Source organism: Lepisma saccharinum, chromosome 4, assembly GCF_977018435.1.
Source record: "Lepisma saccharinum chromosome 4, izLepSacc3.1, whole genome shotgun sequence".
Classification (NCBI taxonomy): Eukaryota; Metazoa; Arthropoda; class Insecta; order Zygentoma; family Lepismatidae; genus Lepisma; species Lepisma saccharinum.
In genome coordinates, this window is record NC_139232.1 from 1,613,515 (window position 1) to 1,640,867 (window position 27,353).

At 38.5% G+C, this 27,353-nt stretch overlaps 1 protein-coding gene across 1 annotated transcript in view; it reads left to right on the top strand.

The window, feature by feature from the left end:
- Positions 1–27,353, top strand: part of LOC145986358 (uncharacterized) — a 110,285-nt gene that overhangs the window by 60,376 nt on the left and 22,556 nt on the right. The window contains exons 7-13 of the mRNA XM_083120239.1: positions 4,245–4,434; positions 7,194–7,301; positions 14,326–14,408; positions 16,084–16,252; positions 18,416–18,534; positions 18,969–19,134; positions 19,838–19,969. Of these exons, the coding sequence (XP_082976365.1) occupies positions 4,245–4,434; positions 7,194–7,301; positions 14,326–14,408; positions 16,084–16,252; positions 18,416–18,534; positions 18,969–19,134; positions 19,838–19,969 (967 nt within the window). The remainder of the gene's footprint in view (positions 1–4,244; positions 4,435–7,193; positions 7,302–14,325; positions 14,409–16,083; positions 16,253–18,415; positions 18,535–18,968; positions 19,135–19,837; positions 19,970–27,353) is intronic.

Here is a 27,353-nt window from a genome sequence, read left to right on the forward strand (position 1 = left end):
GCTGTTTCTACCTGGAACTGGTGAGGTGGAGGAAAAGCCAGCTAGAGTATAGTGGAACCACATGCAAAAAAACTTGTGCAGACCCGCGACTCCTGTGTACCGTACTCCTACATGGATTGGAGGGGCAGAGTGGAACATGCTTCCTTATGGCCAGAGTTGAACGGAAGAAGGGGGAGGTGCACGGAGACTTTTCGTCGAAGGTTCTTTTGTTTGTGGTCGCTGTATAGCTGCTTCCAGCCTTGCCTGCAGATCACACCAAGGGACGAGAAGAGTGTGATAAACAGTGTTGCATATGAATTGTGACTTCAACAAGACAGTTAATATTGTGATTTGAAAATAATTAGAGATATGAGATTGATTGATCTATGTCTGCTAGGCTAGCTACTCCTCAGTGCACGTCACTGATAGTTTTTGATTCAGTCAACTCAAACAATACAAATTGAATGTTACAATATATTACTAAAACTAAACTAAACTCTGTGGCGCAACAGCCCTTGAAGGGCCAGGGCCTACCAGAGCGACTATTCATTGGGTGACTCGTGGTAAGCGCATCGGATCCCATCGCCACTGTTTTCTGTTTCTTGAAGTAGCTTCCCAATTGTTCTCACGATGCTGGGTCATCGCTGAAATTTTGGAATCAAACCCGGGACCTCTCGCACCAAAGACGATAGCTCTAACCACTTGGCTCCGTGGAAACCCTACGATATATTACAGTGGTTTCCAACTTCAAAAGGTCTGAAGACCAAAATTATATTCAGCAGTTGATTGCGGGCTGCATTTTTTTGGAGGGGGGGATCAAAAATTACAAAAATTGTAATTACTTTTGCATGACTTAAATTTCTAAAATGCAGCAATAAAAACAATGGAACCACAAATCAAAATTGTATAATTACAATTTATTTCACAAAAACCAAATACTTATGGATGAATTGAAAGAAATGAAAAACACATCATACAAATAAGAATCCTTCATAGTAAGTCTTCAATGTGAAAATTGAGGCCGATCTGCTTCTTTTATTAAAGTTGGAATGTCCACTTCAATTTCTGTATTTGAAAGGCTCAGAAGGTGAAGCAGTGAAGAATGTGCCAGTCGGCTTCTGTAGCGGTTCTTGATGAACTTCATTGAAGAGAAAACACTTTCACACGTGTATGCGCTGCTGAACATCGATGTCATTCTTTGCCCAAAACTACGAAGGTTTGGAAAGCATTCCTTTGAAAGGTATTTGAAAAACTCTGCCCCTTGTAACGACCCTGCGTGGTCATCACATTTAGCTATCCTGCGTGATAGCCATATTCTTTAATATATAATTATTAATGCTTGAGAAATGCCCTGCGAGGCTTACGCTTTTGATTTATCTTTTATCTAATTTTGAGTGCATTGTTGTTAAGCATGAAGCATATATTGTTATGGCACACACGTTTTGGTTAAAGAAAGCATCCTAAAAACCCTGCGTGGTTTACGCATTCAGTTATCTTTTGTGCAGTAATTGTTGTTTAATTTGTAACTTGCATTGTTGAATCTCTTTATCTTGTAATTTCTTTAATGTAACGTGTTCAGTTTAGCACACAAGTGTTAAGTTTATATCGCCACATGCTAGTGGTTTTTACAATGCTAAACTTGATATTTTATAACGCACGAGTTGCATCTCGTGAATTGAAGGGAGTTTGCAACGCTGCAGCCAGCTTAGTTCCGATCTTCTCCACCCGCCTCAGTGCTGCCACCAAACAGTATATAAACAAAGCAGCGAGGCCCGGAGCTCAGTCGACTGCCAGATGCCGACTGCGAAAGACCTGGTTCCCAGATCTAGTCTGGAAGTTTCCCCTACCAGGATCCAATAGCTTCCTTGAGAAGGAAGGAGGAGAATAAAACAAACAGTTTTCCTACCTACCTGGTCTGCCCCATAAGAGCTTGATGTGTTACCCTTGGGTCGTGGCGCCCCAAGCCCAAGTCTCCTGGGTGCTTCCAGACCTTCCCTTTGTACCTTGCCGTCTCTTGCTACTGACTGGACATACCAAGGGACCGAACCGTTCCCTTGTCGTAGCTGGATTGACTTTGCAGCATCCTTTCAGGCCAATACCTTTGTGAAACCGCGGGCCCCTTGGCCCGTCCCTCGCTATTGACGCTTTCGCATGTTGTCCCCAGGCGGCGTGGCATGTGACGACTACCAAGGTTCCTATTGGTTACCTGTACTAGTTGGTTCCCCCCCCTAAATTAGATAAGTATACTAATACTGCCCAGGTACCTCACTGAGGAGGATTTAAGAGTGTATGTGCTAAACAGGTTATTTACATGCGTGTATAAATATAAATAAACTTTTACAAGTTGACCTTTGACCTTTCAATATTAAACCCCGCAAGCCCTGAGATACTTTGAGTCCATGTCTTCGGCTGGCTACAAGCTAGCATATATGGGAACACTTTTGCACCGCTCCGTGGTGTAGTGTGCAGTGCTCCGGCGCGCGGACGTTGCACCCTTTTCTTGCCTAGTTTGAAGGAACACATCACCTTCCAAACACACAATTCAAGTTGGAGAGAAGCTTCTTGTTCTTCAATGCTAACGCCAAGAGGATTGCTAAATAGCTGGATTCTGCTTTTAAGTTCTTCAAAATCTTTAATTCTGGAGTCAAACTCATCCATTATTTCTTTAATATTTGCACTGAATTCAGAAAAGTCCAGTGTTTCTTCATCTTCTGCTAGCCGCTGACAGCTTGGAAAATGGATCAGGTGTTTCCTCTCCAAAGTAACGTTGAAAATCTTCAGTTTATTACGAAACCCATTTGTTTCCCATTAAATCTGGTTTCTTCTCTGCAGTTGCAAGTTCAGTTCGTTCAAATGACCTGTGATATCTGTTAGAAATGCCAGTTGTTTAAGGAAGTCCATACTCTGAAACTTAAGTTGTCTTGCATCCGATGAGGCAAACCGTTCAAGGAACGCATAGTTTTCCTTTTCACAAGTGGGGTAGGTCACCATCTTTAAAATTTAATGTATTGTAACACATCAAGAATCTCTGTAAAGGATATGATAATTTTGAATTGTCAGATGATGTTTGGGATTTGTAATTTAAAAATGTGATAAAAATTTTCATCTAGAATAATAATAAAAGCAGACTACTTGCTTCACAGTTAAATTGCTATGTTACAACAATGTAACTGACAACATCCATTGTATAACTGAATCTTTTTTTGTTAAAACATTTTCTTACCATTATAACTGTATCTTTAATCAAACTTAAAATAAATGTCTGATGTGTGTTCTCCTGAAATGTCACAACAAAAACTGTTTTTATGCTTGTAATAACCATAGATTACAAGAGAACTAATTATACTATAATGATGGTAGCAATAAGTTCATTGTTGGTATCGATCTTAATAATTGAACCGGCACTCACACATCATATACCACCTACATATCACCCCCATAATACACCACTAATGACTTATTGCATATCTTTATTTCACAGTATACTGTAAATGGTACTCAGTTGAATGTATTATATCGTATAAACTTTGTATTATCTTTATTGTTTTATGATGATCATTATGTTTTTCTTTGTTTTTATTGATTCGTGGCAGGGGCAGAAAAATACAGGGTACCCAGTCATCATGCCACCTGAAACTTTTTATCTGCTGCCTGAATTTTCAAATTTACTTCTAAATATATTTTATTAATTTTTCATTATGTTCTTTATTTAAAATAACGAGTGCAGTATATTGATTTGGTTTATTTTGCCACTTTTGATTAATCCCATGCCCAGGCCAGGATTTGAACTCAGGACACTTGGCAGTATATGTTTTTGTAGTTTTGTGTGTTCTTTGTATTTTGGTGGAAAATCAGACACGTGGGATGTGACTGATGGCTATTTCGATAACTGTCTCTTAAGAAAATAAGTTTTACCCCCTATACGCCTTCATGGCGTGGTGCACAGGGAGCACTTTACCTTTTTTTTACCAATCTTATATTAATTAATAAATTAGATGTTTTAAGGTCTCATTTAAAACATGTAGCTTCATGTTTTTTCTTAACCCTTATTTAAAAAAAAATTGGCTCCTGAGACAAAAATAAGAGACTGACGCCTGAATTGTTTTTGGTATTTTCTACCTCTGATTCATGGTGTCTGTGACAAAGGTTGGTTGTAAGAATGGCGAAACACGGCTTCTTAAGTAAAGACCCATTCTATTTTCTTCTTTAGAAACTAACATGGTAAAAGCTTTTGTACGTAAATGCTAATGCTTGTCTAATTTAAGATCCAGGATTTAGACAAGAAATTTAATCACCTTAGAGAGTTAAGAGCAAATGAGTGGAAGGAGAAAAAGGAGACTGTGAATTTGAAGCGAGTGAAGAGAGCTCCGCTTCAGCCAGAGAGAGATCCAACTCAGCCAAAGAAGAATGACAGATTTAAGAACGTCAAGTCAAACATAAGGTCTCTTATTCAAGGTAAGTGTCATAGCCCTGGAACCTCAATGTTTTAATATTTTCAGAGTTTTTTGTTTTTTTTTTATGATGAAGAGGGTTTCTCGGGGCATCAACCAGGTGATTTCCAGATAGGGTTCCAAGAGCTAACATCACTCATCTTCAGGGATTGAAGTGATAGTAGCACTTCAATCCCTGGAGATGAGAGTGGCCTATCTGATAATCACCTGGTTCATATCCAGAGAAAAGCTCTTCATCATTTGCCACCAGGAAAGCTTCAAGAATTGTTTTTTTTTGTTTTATATATATATATATATATATATATATATATATTTGGAATTTCAAACATTTAGTGTGTGGACATGTATAAATATGGCCTCCCCCATGGCGCAGTGGTTGCGTCATTGCCTTGTAATCAAGGGGTCCCGGGTTCAATCCCCGGTGGAGGCACAAGTGGTTCGGATTCCACTTTAAACTGTAGGTCCAGTCCCGATTAGCCTTACTGTGCATAAAGTGGACTTAAAACACCAACTCAAACCAGACATGTATAAATAGTCAAATATCTTTATTTACATGTGATATGTGGGCCACTCCTCCTGTATCTTCAGTTGTTACATTATGAAATATCTCCTTCATAGTAATTAAAAATAACTGGTCAGAGTCTATGGTGATGTAGAGTTCAAAATAGTTTTGGTTTGCTGTGCCTAGTCTCTGGCTAAAAATTATTATTTATACATCTATGTTTAGTCCATTTTTCCATAAAATTCAGTTGGTTTCATTTTTGCTACTTTTATTTATTTTTTCTCTTTGGCCTGTAGCAACTTCAAGTTGTTTTTTTTAAAGATATCCTTCATGTCAAATGTCAAAATATTTTTATATTAATAAAAATGTAAAAAATATATAAAAACCTAAATTACAACCAGTGAGTATCATCAGTCGAAAAAATGCGACGTTTTTGGGGGGGGTGTCTTGCTGCCCCTTCATGTACCTAAGGAAAGCGTGAAGCAGGGGGCGGTAAGACCCCAAAACGTCACATTTTTTGACGGATGATACTCACTGGTTGTAAGTAATTTAGGTTTTTATATATTTTTTATATTTTTATTATAAAAATATTTTAACATTTCCTAAAAGTGAGTAATTCGCACAATGCAAAATTTGAATCTACTCATACATGTCAAATGATGTATATATGTAATGTTTGAACCATTTGCAACTACAAAATGAAACCTACAGAAATATTTTAAAAATTAACTTTCTTGAAAATGGTTTGTTGAATATTTTCTTGAATATTTTTTTGTTGATTGATGCTACAAAAAGTTGCTACACCAAATCATCTAAGATTATTTGTAGATTCACCAGAGTGAATATTAATTCCCTATGTACACTTCACATGTCTAGCATTGTTACAAAAAAATACTACTAGGCGACTTTGCCTTTGAAATTCTTTTTAGGAAAAACTTATACGGTAACTTGTGAGAAATTTCACTGTGGTCAAGAAATCAAAGGTTGGGGGAATGTATAAAAAATCTTGTTCATGTTCATCTTATGTCAAGCGTAATATTTAGAGGCATGCATATTTGGTTTTTGACAAACGCGAAATAACACTGTGATGATCATTTTTCATGATTTTGAGAGATGTGCGGTGCATTTTCTACCATTTTTTTTAACGAAATGATGCAAAATGAACTGCAAAACACAAAATAAACTCCTGAGAATTATGCAAATACCAGAAAATTGATTAATTGTGCTGTGAATATTTGATAAGCAAAAATGGACTCGTTTACATAGGAATGAATTTAATACTCTTACAAATACATAAATATGCTATTAGATGGGAAAATTTTATTTTGTTGACAAATATAGTTTTAATATCAAATTTAGTGTTCTATTCACCATTTTATACACCGATTTTGATCCCAAAATGTGCCTTGTTCTTGTACAGAAATCCTAATCTTTCATTCACCAAAAAATATGTGGCTCTAGTCGGGATGCATCCCCCCAAAGTCCTTCATTAAAATCCCCCCCCCAAAAGAATTATTCATCATAACCCCACTCACCCCCCCCCACACACACACACACGCAAATATAGTTTGGAATGTCGATAATTTGATGTCATTTTTAAAATATTAAATTTTCGAAATACGTAAGCTTTAGACAACGAAAACTGACAGCATATTACAATTAACCAGTCAGTCGTAGCACAGGAACATCACAAAGAAAACACCAGACATTGTTTGCCACTGGCCGAGATGCCAACAATCAAAAGGTGTATGACATTCGAAACCTTTAATTGCAGTTGAAATTAAAAAAAAGGAAAAAGCACGGTTAACTTTCATGTTTGCTAACGTAAAACGTACAACACTGCACAGGCTTACTTCCATTGTTAGTGTACTAAACCTTTTTCTTAACAGTTTGTCTGCTTGAGTAAATTTGTATTAATGCGAAAATCATGTGTACCCCCATCTTCCGAACCGATTATACAAGCATAAGAGGTGGTGTTTCATTTCAACCCCATCACCGCGATCACCCACAGGTAGGTAGAAAATACTGTACATAATAACCATAACCCCCCATTTTTGTGTGAAGATATATGAAATTGGTAGCGAACTACAAAATTTTGTCCCCCCCCCCCCATGATGCAGGCACGTCATGTGGGCACCCCTGGCTCTAGTAATACTGAAAGTTAAATTATGTCATTTGCATGCCCACATACCCCACCTTACTCTATTGTTTGGATACTCTTTTTGTCGTACATGTGATTCAAATATTCTGTCTCTTTCAAGCTGAGAGACAAAAGATGAAATCAAGTCCTGTTCCTGTGGTTGATGAAGCAAGGGTGTTCCATTGTGGTTACTTCAAGATAGACTCTCCTGTTAGGAAATCTGATGCAGGTATGTTTTTCATGGGCTGTAGCAATCGAAGTTTTCGTAACAGCTTATATTGTTATCGAAATTTACGTCTGTGCATGCATGTGTTTTGAAGTGCTTGGTTTTGACTTCTCTGCACAATGTTGCGTCATTTCTCTTATCTAATTCTCCTTCCTGTCACTAACACTTTTATTTCAGTACATATAAAACAAGCACAATGTTTTTCATACAGTGTCATTCCATACCATTTCGACCAATTTTGAATTAATTTGTCCCCTCACCATTTTTAAAAAATATTAAATTATTCCACTTATTTCTACATCTTTCAAGTGTTCAAATCAACATTTAATTTTTTTTTCCAGGCTTGCGTTTGGATCTGGCAGCCATTTTCAATCAGCGGTGTGTGGTGATTTCAGCATTTTCAGGCCTTTACGAAATTCGCTGTAACTTCTGTTACATTCCAAATGTAATGATTCAAAAAACATTTTCTAAAAAAAATGCTTTTTCGTTTTGGTTTATTAGAGCCGCTGTAGCTCAGTCGTTAGGGCATCTGACTACCATGCAAAAAATCCGGGTTCCATCCCCTGCAAAGGAGAACTGGGAATTTTTCCACCTGTTCAAGTGGCTCCAGCACCCACCCAGCATCATATAAAGTGGGTACCTGGAGGAAACTCTGGGGGGTGGGGTAAAGGTGGATGCAGACCCCATTACCCCCACCTTCGGCCGTGATCAAGAAAGTGTGGAGCCCTAACTACACACCCCCTATATGCCTTCATGGCATACTGCAAAGCACAGGGGAGCACTTTACTTTACTTTTTTGTTTATCATAATTTTTGCTTTCAAAAGTTATGGATCTGGATCCAGATCCAAAAGTTCCAGATCTGGATCCGAAAGTTTTGGATCTGGATCTGGATCCAGTTCCAAAAGTTCTGGATCCGGGTCCGAAAGTTCCAGATCCGAGAGTTTCGTATCTCAATCCCATTATAATATTAACACACCTTAAAAGGTATTATGATCTTCGATTACAAAAATTTTTCATTTGTTAGTCCTACAAGATTTTTTTCAAGTGCTCCTAAAATATTTTGCTATGCATCGGCTAACACACTCGTGCACAAAAATAATCTTACTTGTTTAACATAAAATGTCAGACGTGATTTTGTAAATGCCATTGAAACGAATATGTATTCATTCGAATGTATTGGAAATGGAAACACACATAAATGTGAGAAATTCCATTCCAGGATGAAACCTTTAACACATATAACAAGATAGAAATGTTATACAAAAATTATACAATTGTTCTACAGTTACAGTTTTACAAATTAAAATAAAACATTATAATATATGCAGTGTTATATAATTACAAAGTGTAAGACTAACAAGGGAGGTTATCTAAGTGTCCCCCTCCGATTTCCATGAAACTTGGCAGGTGTATAGTGGGGCCCAATGGAAGAAATACGTGTTTTTTTTTGTTTCAGCTAATAAACGGTTTAAGGGGCAAAACCCCCTCAAATATCAAGATGAGGACAAATCGAAGTGGGGATCTGACCCCTGTGTCCCCCTCAGATTTCCATGAAACTTGGCAGGTGTGTGTATAAACGGGCCCAAAGGAAGAAATACGTGTTTTTTTTGTTTCAGCTGAAAAACTGTTTTCGCCCCTCAAATGTCAAGATGAGGACAAATTTAAGTGGGCATTTGACCTATGTGTCCCCCTCCGATTTCCATGAAACTTGGCAGATATATAGAGGGGCCCCAAAGGAAAAAAAAAGTGGTTTTTTTTTTTGTTTGTTTCGGCTAAAAATCTGTTCTAGGGGACAAACCCCCCTCAAATGTCAAGATGAGGACAAATTGAAGTGAGGATCTGACCCGTGTCCCTCCGATTTCTATGAAACTTGGCAGGTGTATAGAAGGGTCCAAAGGAAGAAATACATGTTGTTGTTTTTTTCAGCTAAAAAACTGTTTTAGGGGGCAAAATCCCCTCAAATTTCAAGATGAGGACAAATTGAATTAAGGATCTGACCCCTGTGTCCCCCTCCGATTTCCATGAAACTTGGTAGGTGTATAGAGGGGCCCAAAGGAAGAAATACGTGTTTGTTTCTTTCGGCTAAAAAACTGTTTTAGGGGGCAAACCTGCCTCAAATGTCAAGATGAGGACAAATAGAAGTTGGGATCATGTGACCCTTGTGTCGCCCTCCGATTTCCATGAAATTTGGCAGGTGTATAGAGGGGCCCTATGCCCCCTGTTTCTTCCTATGACATATTTACGTGGTTTCAGGGTCAGATCTCCACTTCAATTTCTCCTCATCTTTACATTTGGGGGGGGGGGGGGTGGAGTTGCCTCGAAAAATCGTTTTTAGCTGAAACACAAAAACACGTACTTCTTCCTTTGGGCCCCTCCATACACCTGCCAAATATCATGGAAATCGGAGTGGCACACAGGAGTCAGATCCCCGCGTCAATTTGTCTTCATCTTGACATTTGAGGGTGGTTTTGCCCCCTAAAACAGTTTTTTTTAGCTGAAACACAAAAACACGTATTTCTTCCTTTGGGCCCACTATACACCTGCCAAGTTTCATGGAAATCGGAAGGGGAGACTTAGACCTCCCTTGTAAGCGTATTAATTAATTACAAATCATGCACGCGCGCACATACACTATATATATATTAGCAGGTAACAATATGTTATTAAAAAAAGGTAAAGTGTGCATAGCACCACGCCATGAAGGCGTATAGGGGGTGTGGGGGTAATGCCCCACACTTTCTTGATCTGGTCGTGAGTGGGGTGATGTGATCAGCATCATGCCCCTGACCGCCTTTACCCCCCAGGGTTTCCCCCAGGTACCCATGTTATTCGAGCTGGGTGGGCGCCGGGGCTGCTTCCATCGTTAGAAAAGTTCCCGGATTTGAACCAGCCAGGGATCGAACCCGGGACCTTTAGCTTGGTAGTCAGACGTGTTACCGACTGAGCCACCACAGCCTCAATATGTTATAAACACATTCTTACTTTCCAAAGAAGCGCATGTGGGATGGAGAAACTGATCCGGATCCGAAAAATCAGGATCCGAAAGTACCAGATCCGGATCTGAAAATTCTGGATCTGGATCTGAAAGATCCGGTGCGGATCCGGATCTGGCATCCCTAGTTTCCATGCCATAACTAACTAACTCTGTAGCCTTCTTAAACCTGAAGGTTCATGGCTGCAGCAACACAGGCATTCCATCTCTACCGATTTCCTTTAGGTCCATCTCAATGTTATCCCTTGTTGTCTTGGCCTTCTTACAGGTCACTTACCATCAGGTTTCCCAACAAGAATCCTGTAATCTCTTCTTCCCTCTCCCATTCGTGCCGCATGGCCTGCCCACCTGTCTTCTTGATTTAATCATTCTAATAATATCTGAACATGAATACAAATTACAGTGAAACCCTGATTTTACGTTCCCGCTTAATGCGTTCATCCAGTCAGGCCACGCCAAAAGGCCATGTTAAATAAAATAGGATGTTCACCTCGATGTTAAGTTCACTCTAACTCCAATCTCCCACTTTATATGTTCTCAGAGCAGTGACAATGTTTTAAAATTTGCCAGAAACCTGTTCTGTTGACCAGGTTCTCCTCCCTTCCTCCTGTACTTCAACGGAGCCTCCTACAATGGAAGTTACGGTGCAGGGCTATTGCCAGGACCCATGGTGCTCACATCGATGGCAACCGCTGGTGGTCCCATGGTTTTTCCTAAAGTAGGTGAGACGTCAAAATCGGACACATATAGACGGATCAGCCTTCTGTATACGAGGGTTGGGGAGTAAGTCATGGCAACCCAGTAATAATTCGACAATCGAAGGATATATTAAAAATTTGTTATATACAACTGAAAGAGTAATTACACATGTGTATGTCACAGGGTCGGACAGGTTTTTGTAACTTGTACATTAATACATGTGTGTGTCACTGTGTTGCTTGGGTTTTCTTTCATGATTCCTACCAACAAAATATCCATAATGGATACTCTTTCAGTTGTATATAACAAATTTTTAATACATCCTTCGATTGTCGAATTATTACTGGGTTGCCATGACTTACTCCCTAACCCTCGTATATATATGCATCACGCCATGGTTCAAAGTGCATATGAAACTACCTTCACCTTTTTCTCATTTGCAGGATGGGGGGGGGGGGGTGTTTGCTTTCTCATCTGCCATATGGTATCATCACTAGTCTTGCAATTACTGAAAAGTGCCAAGTATTTCTCCCCTGATTTTCTTGCTCCTGTGGAAGTGAGAGCCTCCATAGTGGCAGTAAGCGATCTCCTGTCTCCTTTCCTCTGATGTCTAAAATTACGTTGTTGCTTTTGAACCTGAATACGCACATTCAACGAACATAGTGTACCGCCAGTAAAAAGAAAAAAAAGCCCATCTTTCCCCCACAGAAGCTCATTAATCTGACACTGTCCACAGCTATGCAGTAATTGAAAGATTCAACCTTTTTCTCTTTCTTTAATGCCCGGCGTCTGATATCTTGCTCATATGTCGGAAGCATTGACATAACAGCATGGGAGAGGTTAGATAGTGTACAAACATGAAACTTTGCTGAATAAAGCCTTATGCTTGATTTATTTGGACATCCATTGTCGACTGCATCTACTTCTACCTGCACTAACAATACGTTTCAGACCTTCTGAATGGCATAATGGTAATGCCACCTTCTAATCAAGGGGTCTCAGGTTCGATGTTCAGTGGATAGTGGTTTGGATCCCACTAAACTGTAAGTCCAATCCTGATGAGCCTATCTGTGCATAAGTGAACTTAAAACAATACTGAAACGATATGTTTCAGTAGAGTGCTAAGTTGGACGATGCAAGCGAGACATTTGTAAATATTACCTGTTATAAAATAATCAATGTGCTGTGTTTATAGTAAATATATTATTAAAATATAAATTTTGGATTAATAAAAATACACTGGATTTTGTTGCATCTATATTTTATTCGTCATTTTTTTTTTTAATTGAGATGATGTTACATTTTACTTGAGAGCCAGGTAACAACAGTGATTGGACTACACTCACCAATCGTGTATCAGCTAACAGAAGGCTGTACCTTGAATCTTAAAGAGCTCTTACATCACAGAATTTAATAGTTAAATGTAATAAGCATATTGTACTTTGTACGAGGGGTGTATAATTTCAGTTTTGAATGCCCTGCATCCCATGGTTAACCATTGGGCTTGCCATTGCAGTCACAGGTAGCTAGTAACTTAGTGTATCACCTGATATCAGCACGGGACGTAGTTTTTTTTTGGAAAGAGGGTGTGAGTACCATAGAAAATCACAGGTGATAGTTAGGGGAGTATGAAGGGTGTGGCAGCACCTGAAACCCCATCTTGGCAATGGCTCCAATACCATGAGCCAGAGACGAAAGTCCAATCAATGCAATGGAAGCACCAGAAATTCCAGCCAGCATCCTCGGCTTGCAAGCATATTGCCAAAATCTCTTGGGACCCTCATCTCTATTAACAGCACAGCATACGTGGTCTGTTAGGAAAGTAATGAGACTGGCAACACTGTGCACGAACGGGCAACGCTGATGCCCCAACCCTCACACGGCAGGTAGGTCAATGCTTGCTGTTGACTCAGTACAAGGTTCAACTTGCTACAGTTGCTACACGATTGTTGAGAGTGTCTGACGTGAAGTTGTGTTTGTGAGGTGCGTTACGAAAATGAACTGGCAAAATTTGAACAACGTTGTGTCATCAAATTTTCTGTTAAGCTTGGCGAATCCGCTACTGTGACTTATGAAAAGTTACAAAGGGCTTATGGAGAACATGCACTATCTAGGGCACAAGTGTTCTGATGACACAAGTCCTTTTTAGAAGGCCGAGAACAAGTGGAAGATGAACCTCGTGCGGGAAGACCTTCAACCTCAAAAACGGATGGCAATGTGGAAAGAGTGAGGTCTCTCGTGAGGTCAGATCGTCGATTGACGGTGAGAATGATCAGTAGTGAGTTAAATTTGAACGTGTGTACTGAATGAAGTCCTTGCAAGACTCAGGAAAAGGTTGCACGTGTGCGACCAGACATTGCACGCACTTGGATGCTGCACCACGACAATGCAGCATGTCACACGGCAGTCTCAATCAATGAAGTTTTGGCAAAAAAAAAAAAAAAAAAGCATTCCTGTGGTTCCTCAGCCCCCTTTTCGCCAGATCTCAGTCCCTGTGACTTTTTTATTCCCCTTGCTCAAAAACCACTTGAAAGGATGCCATTTTGATACTTAGGATAATATCCAGAAAAGCGTAACCTACGAGCTGAAAGGTATTCCAGTAGAAGCCTTCCAGCACTGCTACGAACAATGGAAACAACGCCTCAATCACTGTGTAGCTGGGCCCAAGGGAACTATTTTGAAGAGAATAACCTTGATTTGTAAAAATAATAAAATTCATCGTTTACAGAAAATCAGTCTCATTACTTTCCTAACAGACCACGTACGTGGCCACTCTCTGTAGATTGTGTTGTGCCATTCAAGAGATGTGGCCAGGGAAGTAAGCGAAAGGTGTGCTTTTCCACAGTACTCACGCCCTCGAAAAAAAAAAAAATCTTCCAGAGGTCCTTTCATGTTGTCTGCCCAAGCACTGACAGCAGTGCAGGAAAAAATTAAAGATATTCAATCAAATAACATTGTTATAATAATATTAGAACTATTCAAATTAATAATACTTCATTCAATAGAAATTGTAATATCTTTAATTAAAAATATTATTCATAATAATAACAAAATTAAACTAATGTACCGTTGCTCACATTGATTGGCCCTCTCCTGCTCAGTGCTGATATCAGGTGACAGACCAAGGTACTAGTTACCTGTGACTGCCATGACAAGCTCAATGATCAACCATGGGATGCTTGGCATTCGAAAATTATAAATCATTATGATTCACCCCTCGTACATTTATTTGCATTTCAAGAAGCTCCAAAATACTTGGAAACATGAATGTATTCCAGGTATTTGATAACTGTTGTTGCATATACACCTTACATGTATTTATTGTTCTGTTTCAGGACCATCCCTTCTGAATCCAGCTTCGCAGATGAAAGGAAAGTCACCAACATCATCCACTTCTGAAACCAAAACCATGAGTCAGGTATGTTTTGATACGATCTTAAGTAGCCAACTCACTGGTCAAGTGCGTTAAGTGGTCGACTTTCGAACTCTCCACGTAAGTTCCTGAGTTTGAATCCCAGCTTGAGCATGGGTGTTCTTTGTGTGTGAGCGTCCCTTCATCAATACCATCTAATCATCATCACTCATCCTGATCATTGGGATTAGCTAAAAGTAGCAGAAAAGCAACATAAAATAACAAAAATACCAAACTATCATTTCTTTTGTATGTCTTCTTACAACAAGGCAGGCTGTCTATTAAGAGAATTGCAAGAATTTGTGACTCCAAGAATTAAGTAGACATTCTGTACACAGTATGTTCATGAATATGGAAAATTTAAGAAAGTTTTATTCCAGACAGCTGCATCATTGCAACTTCGGGAGCTTTCAGACTGAAGTGACATGTGGCAGATGACAAGTGAGATAGAATGCTTGGAAGCAAACACTCAGTAATCAATGCATCCTTTTGAATCAAAGTAACACAACAAGCTGCACACATCATTTGCGTGTTGCTGAGAGTGGGCCATTTTCTCAATTGCATCGTGTTGCCTTGGTCTGTTGTTTGCACATGCATGGTGAATGCTTGCTATTAGACTAATGGGGTCCATGTTGCTTGTCGCTTTGGTGTGAACCCCCCTGTTGCCTGTCTCTTTGGTTTGAAATCTCCCGTATATTAATTATGTGAATTTATGCAAGTGTGTTGCTTCAAAATATCATGGTTTTCATTGACTTGAAAAAGCCAATGAAATTGACTTATAGCTAAACATTCATGGAAAAGTTAGAGAATAAAAAATAAAAATTTCCAAAGCTGGGAAAGGTCAGAAAAATTATAGTGTATGTTTTGTTTTGTTTGTATTTCAATTTTCATATTGATCTTCAGCCATTTTCAGAGATCGGAGATAAGTACAAGGCATTGAACAAAAAATAAAACCTAGCTAAAGATGACTTAAAATGGATTAAACGATATGAAAATTTGATCCCATTATCACATTAGTGAAATGACCAATGTTGTGGCTCCAGAAAATCCCTTTTGATATCCCAGAATTAAATTAATATAAAGCATAAACTTAATTCGAGAACATTTTCTTAATTAAATCTGATTTTTTCTGGTCATGTCAATAACGAACCATTAATTCCCTGTTGATTGCTTGGTTTTGATTGATTTATTTGGTTTATTTTACTTCGCTTTTCTGCCACTTTTGACAGATATTTGCAACAGATTTTTGGTTATTGTGAGCTCATTTTCCATCACATATATCAAAGACAAGTCACATGGTTACCTTAGGTTATGTTCTGAGTCTTCTGATAAACAAAACTGTAAATTTTATTTTGCATCTGACACAAGAATAGACTTCCTGAACACTCAGAACAGTGTTGGAAGGAAATGCACACAGTATAATCGCCGCTTTTCTTCAGAACCATTCATGTGGGGAGGGGGTAAGTGCTCAATGTCAAACACCCGTTCTTCCAAAAGTTTTCCCCTTGAATTATTTTTGGTTATTGTGAGCTTATTTTCCATCACATATATCAAGACAAGCCACATGGTTAAGTTAGCTTAGGTGATACTTACTTTTCTTTCATGTGATTGTTTAATTTCTTTTTTGTATATACCAGTGGTACATAATATTGCCTAATAATTGTTTCCTTTTTATTTGTAGAGTGAGACGGTTACTCCAAAAACTCCAGCTGGTAGTACCCATATGAAGTCAATCCTGAAGCAAAGCAGTAGTGAACAGAAATCTGCAGCAGAGTATGATAAGTCAGCTCGCTGCCATAAAGTGCTGTTTGCCGAAGATGTATTTGATAATTCACATCAGCCTGAGCTATGTAAGTTACAATTCCCATGATTTAATAGTAGAAGTGTAATATTTTAACACTTGAGTGATCCCAGGTTTTATTCCTGGTGAGAGCTCGAAAAGTTTCATTATTGACCCAGCATTGTTAGGACAATTGGAGAGCTACTTGCAAACAGTCTCAAAAACAAAAAAATATTCGCGATAAGACAAAATGCACAGACCGTATGAAAAGCTGCAATGGATCATTCATATGAGAGTTTAGTAGTTTAGTAAGAAATATTTTTCAAAAGATCATGTTTAGCTTAGAAATATTTTTACATAAGTTCAACTTATGTAAGCTACAAAATTTACATAAGCTCAAATAAAATTTTGTGTAAATGAATTTTTCTCCTTGAACATGGTCTTGACAGGCAGGGGGTTACATATCTGCAATGGTAGTGGTATTCACCCAAAATATACAACAACTGGGAATCATGTTTCAGAATAAGTACGTTTCATGTAGCATAAGGCACAGATCAGCCTACTCAGAATGAGGTCCATCGAGCATACTACATGGTATTTTTCATAGAATAAAATCCTTTGTTAAATTTTACCTGAAAGAAGAGGTAAAATTAGATGGATACATGAGATCTCAAAATATGTAAAATGAGCAAACTAGCCTAGGGTATGATATTTTAACTGTTCAATACAGAATCAGTTCAAAAATCATTTCTAATGCCGTTTTACCCCAGCAAGTGTATTTCTGACCATTCATCTTCAAAACTACACTTTCCATTAGGTTTCTGGCTTGATCAATCTTGAGCTACATGTGTCTAAAAATATTGCCTTTTGTAAACAATAAATTTTTCATAATCCCAGAAATCAGATAAATTTGGAAGTTTCATAGAAATAAAATTCACAACAGCTTGTCAAGAAAGATCTGTGTGTAGTAGAGGGGCAGAGGAGGTGGGGGATGGGTAGAGAGCAACCTTTCACCCCCAGTCTTATACATTTTCATTTCGATTTTGTATAGGTCAGGTAAAATCCCAGTTTTGTTCGGGAAAACATTCAAATGTCGGGGAATTTCATTCTGAATTCTTTGTAGCCACCTAATATTATAATGTATGAAATTCAATAGAACTCTTAGTAGCACTTGTGATTAACCTTGTGTATCGTACATATTAACACAGGAAAACAATCTGTGAATTATACCAGAACCCTTCCCCCCCCCCCCTTCTTTCTCAAGAAACAGTAAGGTAAGGTAAAGTTCCCAGGGCATAGAGCACCATGCCATGAAGACACATTTAGGGGAAGGGGGGGGGGGGGGTAGGGCTCCACACATTTTCGAAGGTGATGTGATCAGCACCACCTGGCTGAGCCCCAGAATCACTTTATGTGGAGGGCAAGGCTGCAAAAATTCTCACAGATCACCCATCCCAGAAACCAAACCCGGGTCTCCCACTTGCCAGTCAGATGCCCTAATGACTAGACCACCGTGGCTCCAGAAACAGTAGATTGAGTTTCTAGATTTGATATCAATGGAACATTGCCCGAAGTTATTTAGCATTCATGAATACCCCATTCCTGCAAACTCAAGAACTGTCACTCAAAGAATAACAGAAATATCACATATTTGAAATCATAGAACATTAATTTTTTTTTAACATATATAAGAAAGTTACGAAACAAGAGTGATTGCAAGTGCTTCTGTTTCTAATTCACAATGTTTCAGTCCCATTCCCAGGACTTTGTAAAGCTTTACAAGAAGTTAAAAACATTAGAGAACTCGCAACATAGGTTATAGAGGTAAAAAAGCACAAAATTATAAAATAGGAAGGTGGGTGGCTGCAGCAAACTGAGGAATCCTCTTGTCATACTGTACTACCGAGAAATCTGTCGTCAGAAAATATACACATTTTAGACTTTCCCGTGATTTAAATATTCGACACTAGCACCACTACATCCAGGTGGAGATTCAACGTGTTTGCTCTTGTCTGTTGGGTTTCTTTCCTTCCTATTATACTTTTTGTACATAAGCAGAGAAGACATTTATTTTTTTTTAAAATTGTGTGCAAAATTTTGTCACATTTTTGTGATCAGGTATCCTATGGAGTAAAGTTCTCAACAAAAAGCTCAATACTAGTAACGTAGCTGTTAGATGTTAAATTAAGTATTTCATACATGGTTTTAATGGTGCATTATGTTTCCTTCCTAGTGTTACCATTAACACCCCACAGGAATTTATCGAGAAGAAGCAGCACTGGCTCAATAAATATCACTACTATTCTGAGGGTATCACAAATGGGGAAATCATTTTTTACCAGTCCTCTAACGGTAAGTACTATTATTTAAGATGTTATTTAAGTAATTAATTAAAATGATTTCAAAAGATCGGTAGGAATTTTGGAGAATCGACAAGTCTTACATTGCTGGCATAAATCCATGATTTTACAAAACGTTTGTGGACATACACTAGTAGTAAACATGCAAACTGTATGTAATTCATATATGTCTTTTGTCTACCCAAAGGCACAAGAATTATTAAGTCTCCCACATAATAGGAAAATGCATAGTTAATCAAACTTTTGGTGATAATGTTGAAAAACTGCAATTTTTTTTTTTTTTAAATTATCAAAATACTTTATGGTTTCCCAGTAAGTGCAAACTTTTGTAAAGTTTCATGTGGGTTTTTGTGAAGAAATTTACCTCTGTAATGGAGAAATTCCATATCTTGTGTAGTATTATTGTTCTTTAATATTTTGTAACAGGAAGACAGTGAGAAAGAATTTCTGTCGCCTCCTTCCGAATATCAGAGCATGCAGGATACCTTGAAAAGTGACACTGCGGCTGGCGAAGGGAAAACTGAGGAGGAAGGAATTTTATCTCCCAACTGTAATGATGAAGACAAGGAGAACCAACCCTTAAAATTAACCAGTAAGTGAAGATTGTCCTTTTAGATATATTTGGAATCTGAAAGCATTTTTATTTTTCTCAGCAGATAACACGTGCTTTTAGGACCTTCATACTTGTATGTGAGGTTGTAAATGTGACAGATGTTGAGATAAGACTTTGAAATGTCATGTGGAAGAAAACCCACCCCTTCCTCTAATATGCAAATTAGCTATTTTTAGCCAAAATGCAGAATTGTACATATTGCGTCATATTTCAGCCTGTATGAAAACTAGGAACTTGAATAAAGTTTCACTTTGTTGCAGAAGGTCTACTATTTGAAAACAATGCAAAAGTTTGCTCTCTTTTTTCAAAATAACAGGAGAAGAGGGGGCGAACGCCAGATTTTTTTTTTCATTGAGATTTGGGGACTTGGCCCCTCCCAACCCCGTTTTTCTCACTTGGGCTTTCTGAATTGTACACGGTCGCGTGCTCCGATGTTTTTGCTTTCAAACAAAAGTTATCGGAAGTAGATTGCTCAAATAGTCTGAGATATAACGTTTTTCTGAAATAAGTGTAAAAATTTAAAAATCGCATGCATAGGTCGTGGCGAGAGAGGGGTTACTTTCGAAAACCGGCTCGACTGTTTAAAGGATATACTACTAATGTTACAAATGTCATCATTGATCATCAGTTTGCATCATTACTCTTTAGTAACACATTCCATTTCAATATGTTTCTATTTAAGATCCGGCTGTGACTGATGTGGAACTTGGCATAAAAGTAAATCCTACTCAGAGAACATACAGCCAAAGGATGGCTAAATTGGCAAATACTTCTGATCCACTTGATGACCTTTCATCTCGCTCACAAAACAGAGGTATGAATTTGATGTTTCCTTTCAAAGAGTACATATTTAACCCAAATGCAATTTAAATGAGTTGGCACTTGTAATTTAGGTAAATCCTTAGTCTTTTCCCCTGTAAGCCTCAGAGTAAGTCACGCCCCACCATGCATAGGGTCTGTTTTGCAGCTTTTAATGTATTGTGTTATAGAATGTTTTGTAACTGTTTTATTAGTTAGAAGCGGGTGAACTTGGGTGCTGTTTGTAGAATTTTTGACGATATTACAAATGGGTTTTTATGATACAGTGATAATGTAGCATGGTATTATTTTACATATTGGACACTTCATAGTTGAACTAGCTGAAATTCTTCAACTTGCTGAACGGAATCTTTCTCAGTACCTGACTGGAATCTTCAATGTATGTCTAGCCCAACATATCTTTCCAGCTTCCTGAAAAGAATCCAAGCTAATTGTAATATAAAGGACCCATCGAAGGACGACAGTCAAATCAAATTCTGCAGACCAATCTGTTTGATAAACATTTTGGGTAAACTGTTCGAAAAACTAACCCTAAAAGGGACTGCCGAACAGCCCCGGTACTTGGTTCTTGACCCTGCATAATGTTTGCACAAGACACCTGTAGAATCAAGACAACTTGTAAAATTTAAACAATGAAGAAAAGAGAAAAGAAATACGGGGAAACTGACATTCATGTAAAAGACGTCCTGGTCTTTTTAGGCACCTGGATATAAGCGCATACCTCGAATTAATGTGGGTGGAGGCTTGGCATTCTTTGGGGGTTCCCCCTTAAAAAAGGAAAACTTCATAGCTGTAATAACCCTCTTTCACTCCCGATCTAACACTTTTGATGAAACCTGTTTGCTCATCTTCTCCTCACTCCTCTACACTCCCCTACAGCAAACATCCTGACTTAGTATTGACTGTTGCATTACTTTCCAATGTGGCAATCCCAAAGCTTTCATGCCATCATCCTCATCCTTTTAAATTCTTAGTTGATTTGGCTTTCCTTTTATTTTTCCATGCAAGTTAGTCTTTTCTTCATAACCTCATTACAACTATTTTTACAAAAAGCTGTAGACATAGTTAATTGTAAAGGCAGACACTTTGTTTTGTACAATTTTGATGACAATGTATTCAGATTCGGGGTAAAAATAATGTTTGTCATGATTTGGGGACAGTGCAATGTAAATACAATCAACTCTAGATTCTACGACCCCAGGTATAACGACCCTCTCGAAGTAACAACCCTTTTCCCGGGAATCATGAAAAATGTAGAAAAAATTAGAAAAAGTTGAAAAATTGAAGGAAATCGGCCGAAAATGCATTGTTTTTTTCCTCCACTCATTCCCTTTACTAGCGCTCTACCGCTCACAATTGGGTCTGAACTAAAAATCACCACCACACCATGCTTGAGTGATATCAAATAGCACTTGACCTCTGCCCTCCCCTCCCTCAAGCGCACCCAACGGCCGCTACCCAACGTGCCAGGCGAGAAGAGAAGATCAAATGTGCTTGGATGTTATTTTAAATCGACTTTGACTTGTTTCCTTGTCCTAAGAGCTGCTGAAAACTTGCGGGGGAGGGGGGTAGCAGCCCGAAATGACTGCTGGACTTGCAGTCTTTGCCAATGTGTATGGCAGGTCAAGCTCTTTCATCCATAAAGACCCCACCTTGAGAGATAAGATCGCAGGAATGTTTGAACATACAGATGCGTGGTGCCTGGAAGTCTGGCCCATCTGTCCAGCTCTGACCTAGAGTTCAGCAGGTTCCCGTGAGTGAGCAACTCTCGGCCTTGTAGACGACAACTTCCGGTAACCGCTTTCATTCAAAACGTGTTCTTTGTTCCCTGCAACACTTCATAAAAAAGCGAAACTGTTAGAGATAATCAAAACCACATAGGTGAACTAAAGATCGTCAACCCGCTTAATGCGTTGTCATCCAGGTTTCCACAAAAGTTTACTTCGATCTTACATGAATCATAACTCCCGTTTCCCACTTCATACGCTTTCCTAATTGTGTCGATGTCGTAATATCTGCCAAAAAAGTGTTCCGTTGGCTGACTGACTTCTCCCTCTTTTCCTGTCAGCAAACGTGGGAGGGGGGGGGTGCGATGCAGATTGTTTCAGCCATGATTTTCTTGCTGATGCGGGCTGATTACAGGCGAGGGTGGAAAAGGACCCACCCCTCTTCCTTTCCTTTGATGTCTAAAATGGGGCAACGAGTTCTGAATATATTCTTGAAAACGAACAAAAACCATAGAGCAAGTAAAAAAAAAGTGACCCTCCCCCCTTTCCCCAGCTCATTCTCTGCCACTGGTGTGCACGGCAATGTTGATAATTGCAGAAATCAGTTTTTTTTAATGCTGTCTGCATAGGAAATATTGCCCGTATTATTGTCTGTTGCATGGTAAAACGTAAAGCAAGGGTCATTTCTTTCTTCTTTACACTGATGTTAAAAGTTCCTTCTTCAACAGTTGCGTTATCTTTAAAATGCTGGGATTTTTCTCTTCCGCCACCTGTTGCTCGAACTTCCAGCCGGTCTCCTTGTTTTTACGATGCAGCTGACGCCAGTGTTTTGTCTAGAATCTGCAAAGCTCTTGCTTGCCGATAACAGCGATGACTCATCCAGGGCGAATGAAAGTTATTATTTTGAATCTTGCAAAGCTGTTTTGATTTGACGATAACGAAATTCTATCTCCAGAAAGGAAAACAAGAGTTAAAATAACTTCATGTTCTGCGCCTTCTGATAAGCAAATCTGTAAATTTAATTTGCATCCGCTTTTCTTCAGAACCATTCATGTGGAGAAAAAAAAAAGTGTTCAATGTAGGAATGGTCGCTGAGACCGATTAAAAAGACATTATTCAAGGGAAAACGTTTGGAGGGGTGGGTGTTTGACATCGAGAATACTCCTAAATCCAACATTATGACGTGTCCTAGAATACGCATTGTGTGAAAACAAAATGCAAGTTGCAAGTTTCCTTTTTCACGCTGGATTACAATGCAAGTCAAGGAAGGAGTTTGGACTGCTCCCTTGAATGGGGAAGGAGGGTGAATGAAGTTGGTTGAAGCAATGAAAAGTGACTTTTTTTACGATGTATTTTACACAGCCGAACCAGAACGAAAATTACAGCCCTGCCTTTATTTTTTTTTTTTTTGTCTGGTACCTAGAGAGGTTGTGTTGTTTCTCCCGAGAGATCTAATCTTACCAGTTAATCTTGTAACAGACAATGCTCCAGCAAGCCCATATAAAATCCAACATTCATTCTGCCCGATTATCTCCCGACTTTTGCTGGCACCAGTCTGACTGGTGTCAAGATTCTTCGAGTTTCGCTTGCAAGAAGCGAGAGATTGTTTTCCTTTCCATAGGTCTCTGTGCAAACTAGTTTCTCATGAACTATAATTGTAAGATTTTCCTGGAAAAGCAACGACTGTGCACAATTGAAACAAAGTAACATTATTTTAAATTCTCTTTTGTGAAAACTTATTCATGTTCTATTTTCCTTCTCACAACATGTATCCTGTGCATAACAGATTGTGTAACTACCAGGATAAATGGTGTTACCATCTCCTAGGCATCTTTGTGTCCGTTTGAGCTCCCTTTAAGCTGAAAATTTGTGCAAATTCTAATAACAACCCCTTCGAAATAACGACCCTTTTCCCGGGAACTGTGAAAGGTCGTTGAATCGAGAGTTGACTGTATAGCACAAATATAACATTTACAAGTGCACGTTTATAGCAGTTATGATGTAACTTCAACATTTTAAGTGAACTCGCTTCAGTTTTTAAAATGAGGCTCAACTTGGACTGCTTTCATTTATTTATAACTTTCAATCCACCTTTGAATTAGTAAGCTTAACTTCATTTTGCATCTTCCAAGGAAGATAGCAGAAGATTATTGAAAATTTTAGGAACTTTCAAGTATCTGCATTATTCAAGATTTATTATCATGTTGACAACACGAGGCATGAAACATATAACATTATTTTACAGTACTCAACCTGATATTCAGTGTGCAGGTTTGATTTCACCATCTGTAAACTGTAGTTGAAATATTTCAATATTTCATTCTGCAAACAGGTGTTACATCTTGATGTTCTGTGAAAGTGCTGTTCAATTATATGCAATAAAAGTGATTCCCAAATTAGTTATGATGTACCATGGCAAATGTTGTTGATATATACGTTGGAAACTTTCAATATTTTCCACACACATTTTATTCATGAACTTGCCAGCCATTTGTAAACACACCAGCAATATGATATCACATGCCGCCAGGATGGCATGAACTTGATTATAATGAAGGCAAACATTTGAAATTAATAAATTCGTGAGTAAAAACACAATGGGAAATAGTGTTCATCTTTCTATGAACTATTTATTTGCAATTAATATTGTGTAGTGAGTTTGAACTACAGCTCTCGTCTGTTCTTAACGGCGGGCAGCCTACATGCAGGCAATAGAAGATGGGAGCGGGGAAGCAACCAATCCAGCATGATGAGAAACACAGCAGCTTGTAGAATGAGGTGCATGCAGCAACCAGTGTTGTCTGGTTGGTCTGCGACATATTCCTCACTCCCCACTTCCCTTGTCAGCATGTAGGTCGCCTGCTGTAAAACTAGACAAGAGCTATAGGAGCCTGTTATTTTGTGCCAATTTTCTACCAACGAAGTTACCCTGTGTATTTGTGTGTGTGTGTTTAACTTGGGTAGTTTTTGTTATCATTAACTTACTTCATAACAAAAAAATCTACATTGAAGTACGCTATATTAACATTAATTGCAGGATTAAAATATCAAATCATGTTTTGATATGTACTTTGTAGTGAAAGTTAAAACTTTGTGTCTTAGTTTTGTTTATGTATTTTGTATCTGTGTGTATGATAGTGGTTTATTTCTGGGATAAGGTCAGGAGATTTGAGGATTTTTTTCCCCACATTTAATATGCTGAAATGTTTGAAAGGATAACAACAACCATTGTACATGTTGAAATTATAATTGTAGTGCAATAGGTCAAATTTCATTTACAGAAAATTTTAATCTATGTTACAAACTTGCTCAATTGTGGGAGCAATCTGACTGGTCCAATGTACAGTCTGTTATGTGTCTTTGCTGAGTTACCCCTGATTAATGCTGGCAACTTCACTGAAGACCCTATGTTTCCTTCCGTTCATCTTCTCATTATGATTAGCCTAACAACCAACCAAAGTTAGCCCTGGATAGGATATTATTATATGTTTAATTTCCAGCTTTTTAAAAAAGGAAAGGATACTGTATTAAATAATTTTGCCCCAGTCTGGTCTGTTGAAAGTGGCAAATGTCCTGTTAACTGCATGGAAACTGGCATTGCTGTGCAGAAGGATTGATGTGGGTCTCAAGTGTTGTAGTTCCATTTTCTACTTCAATTTGTAGATTTGTCAGAATTCTCATACATTGACACCCCTGTAAAGCTGTAGTTTTATAATTCTTCTTTTTTAAAAAGAAATAATTCTCCTGGCCCTATCTACAGAATGGAGTGAATAACTAAAACTAATATCTGTTACCATAATTGTATATTTAAACTAATCTAACAGGTGTAAAGATGTAGCTGCTACTTTAGAAACTCCAGAATTTCTGGTTAAAAAGGGGAGGAATTGCTCGAGAAGTAGGATTTTCAGGTAAGTTCATGTTTATAAGTGCTTTCTTTGGAGCTGAGAAGCATTTTCATAATTTAGTTTTGTGGTCAGTGTCACTAGTTTGCTGTTTTGTGTGTAACTTTAGTGGAAGGGTTAGCTTTCATTGATCTTGATTTTTCAGCAAAGTTTTACTTTGAAAAACTAAACTAGGAAGTTAATTTTCTGTACATTATTGACAATGGTTCTTTAATAGCATTCAGTAGGCAATGGAAATCCAATTAAGGATATTGATAAACATTTTTTCTCTACCTTTAGTTTTTTTTAAGCTGATCCTGTGCCCAGAGTGAAGATTGCATTCATAGAACTGTTGACTAAGGGATTTTAATATATTCAGAACTAATTTTTGGTATTACATTTAGAGTTTGCAATTGCTATTTGGTTTAAAATTGTTGTATATTTGTTGTCTTAGATTCTCTCTCTTTTATTTGTAAACCTTTGTCTCTCCCGGGTTCGAATCCTGGCCTGGGCATGGGTGTTCTTTGCAAGTGTTCTTTTATCAATGTCATCATATCATCTTTCATCCTCATCTTCGCTATCAGCCAAAAGTGGCAGAAAAATTAATTAAAATAAACCAACTCAATCAATCAAAATCTTTTCTCTTTTTTTACTTACCTTTTGTCTTCATTCTAGCTTTGGACCTTTCTCAGTTTTAGAACCTATTTGTTCTTGTTTAGTGCCTCTCTCCTTGACCATTTCTTCTCTTCTTTCATTTCTCTTTTCTCTGTCTACCTTAAAGCACTTCTTTCTCGTGATGTCTGTATATGTAACTTAAGGATGCAGGTTTTTCATTTTGATACATCCTTAGAAAATGATATGTTCATAAATAATCATGTATTTGGTATGGTCAATAAATAACTGGAATAAATGTTGTACGGACTTACCTTTTAATATTGGTAGGCATACTCCCCTGAGTTGATGAGGCAGGCATCCCACCACTTCACCAGGTTTTTGATGCCCCTGTCCCAGAAGTCCTGTGGCTGCTGTGAGCACCAATGGAAGACTGCCAGTTGTGCATCTGAGGCAAAGGGGATTCCATGTAAGACACCTTTCAGTGGGCTAAACACATGAAAGTCACATGGGGATAGGTCAGGGCTGTAGGGGGGATGATCTAAGCATTCCCAACCCATTTGTGCGATCATGTCCATAGTGTGTCCAGCAACGTGGGGATGTGCATTGTTGTCTTGGAGTAAATGACACCTCGTGACAAAAAAAGCTGCGCCGCTTGAACCTGATTGCAGGTCTCACCTCGTTTTGCAAGATGGCAGAGTACAGAGCAGCGTTCATTTTCACACCCTGCCAGAGGAAGCGACCGAGAAGTGGACCACGATGATCAAAGAAAAACACAAACATCACCTTGCGAATATAGTCAACTTGTCTGCTTTTTTTGGGTCGTGGGGACGAGGAGTGTTTTCACTCCTTGCTGTCGCGTTTACTCTTTGGCTTATACCGGCTGAGCAAGATCTCGTCCATTACCACAATACGCTCCAGGAGGGTTGCCCTCTGTTGAGTACCGCAGGAGATGCGTGAGACTGTTCCCCATCCGTGTAGCCTTTTGTTCCTCTGTGAGTATCTTTGGCACCCAGTCTGCAAACACCTTCCGGTATTGAAGATGTTCATGAACAATAGTGTATGCTGTACCATGACTAATGCCGAGTTCGGTTGCAATCTGGTTCAGACTAATCCCCCAACACTCCCGTATGAGGTCATCAACGACAGAAATGGACTC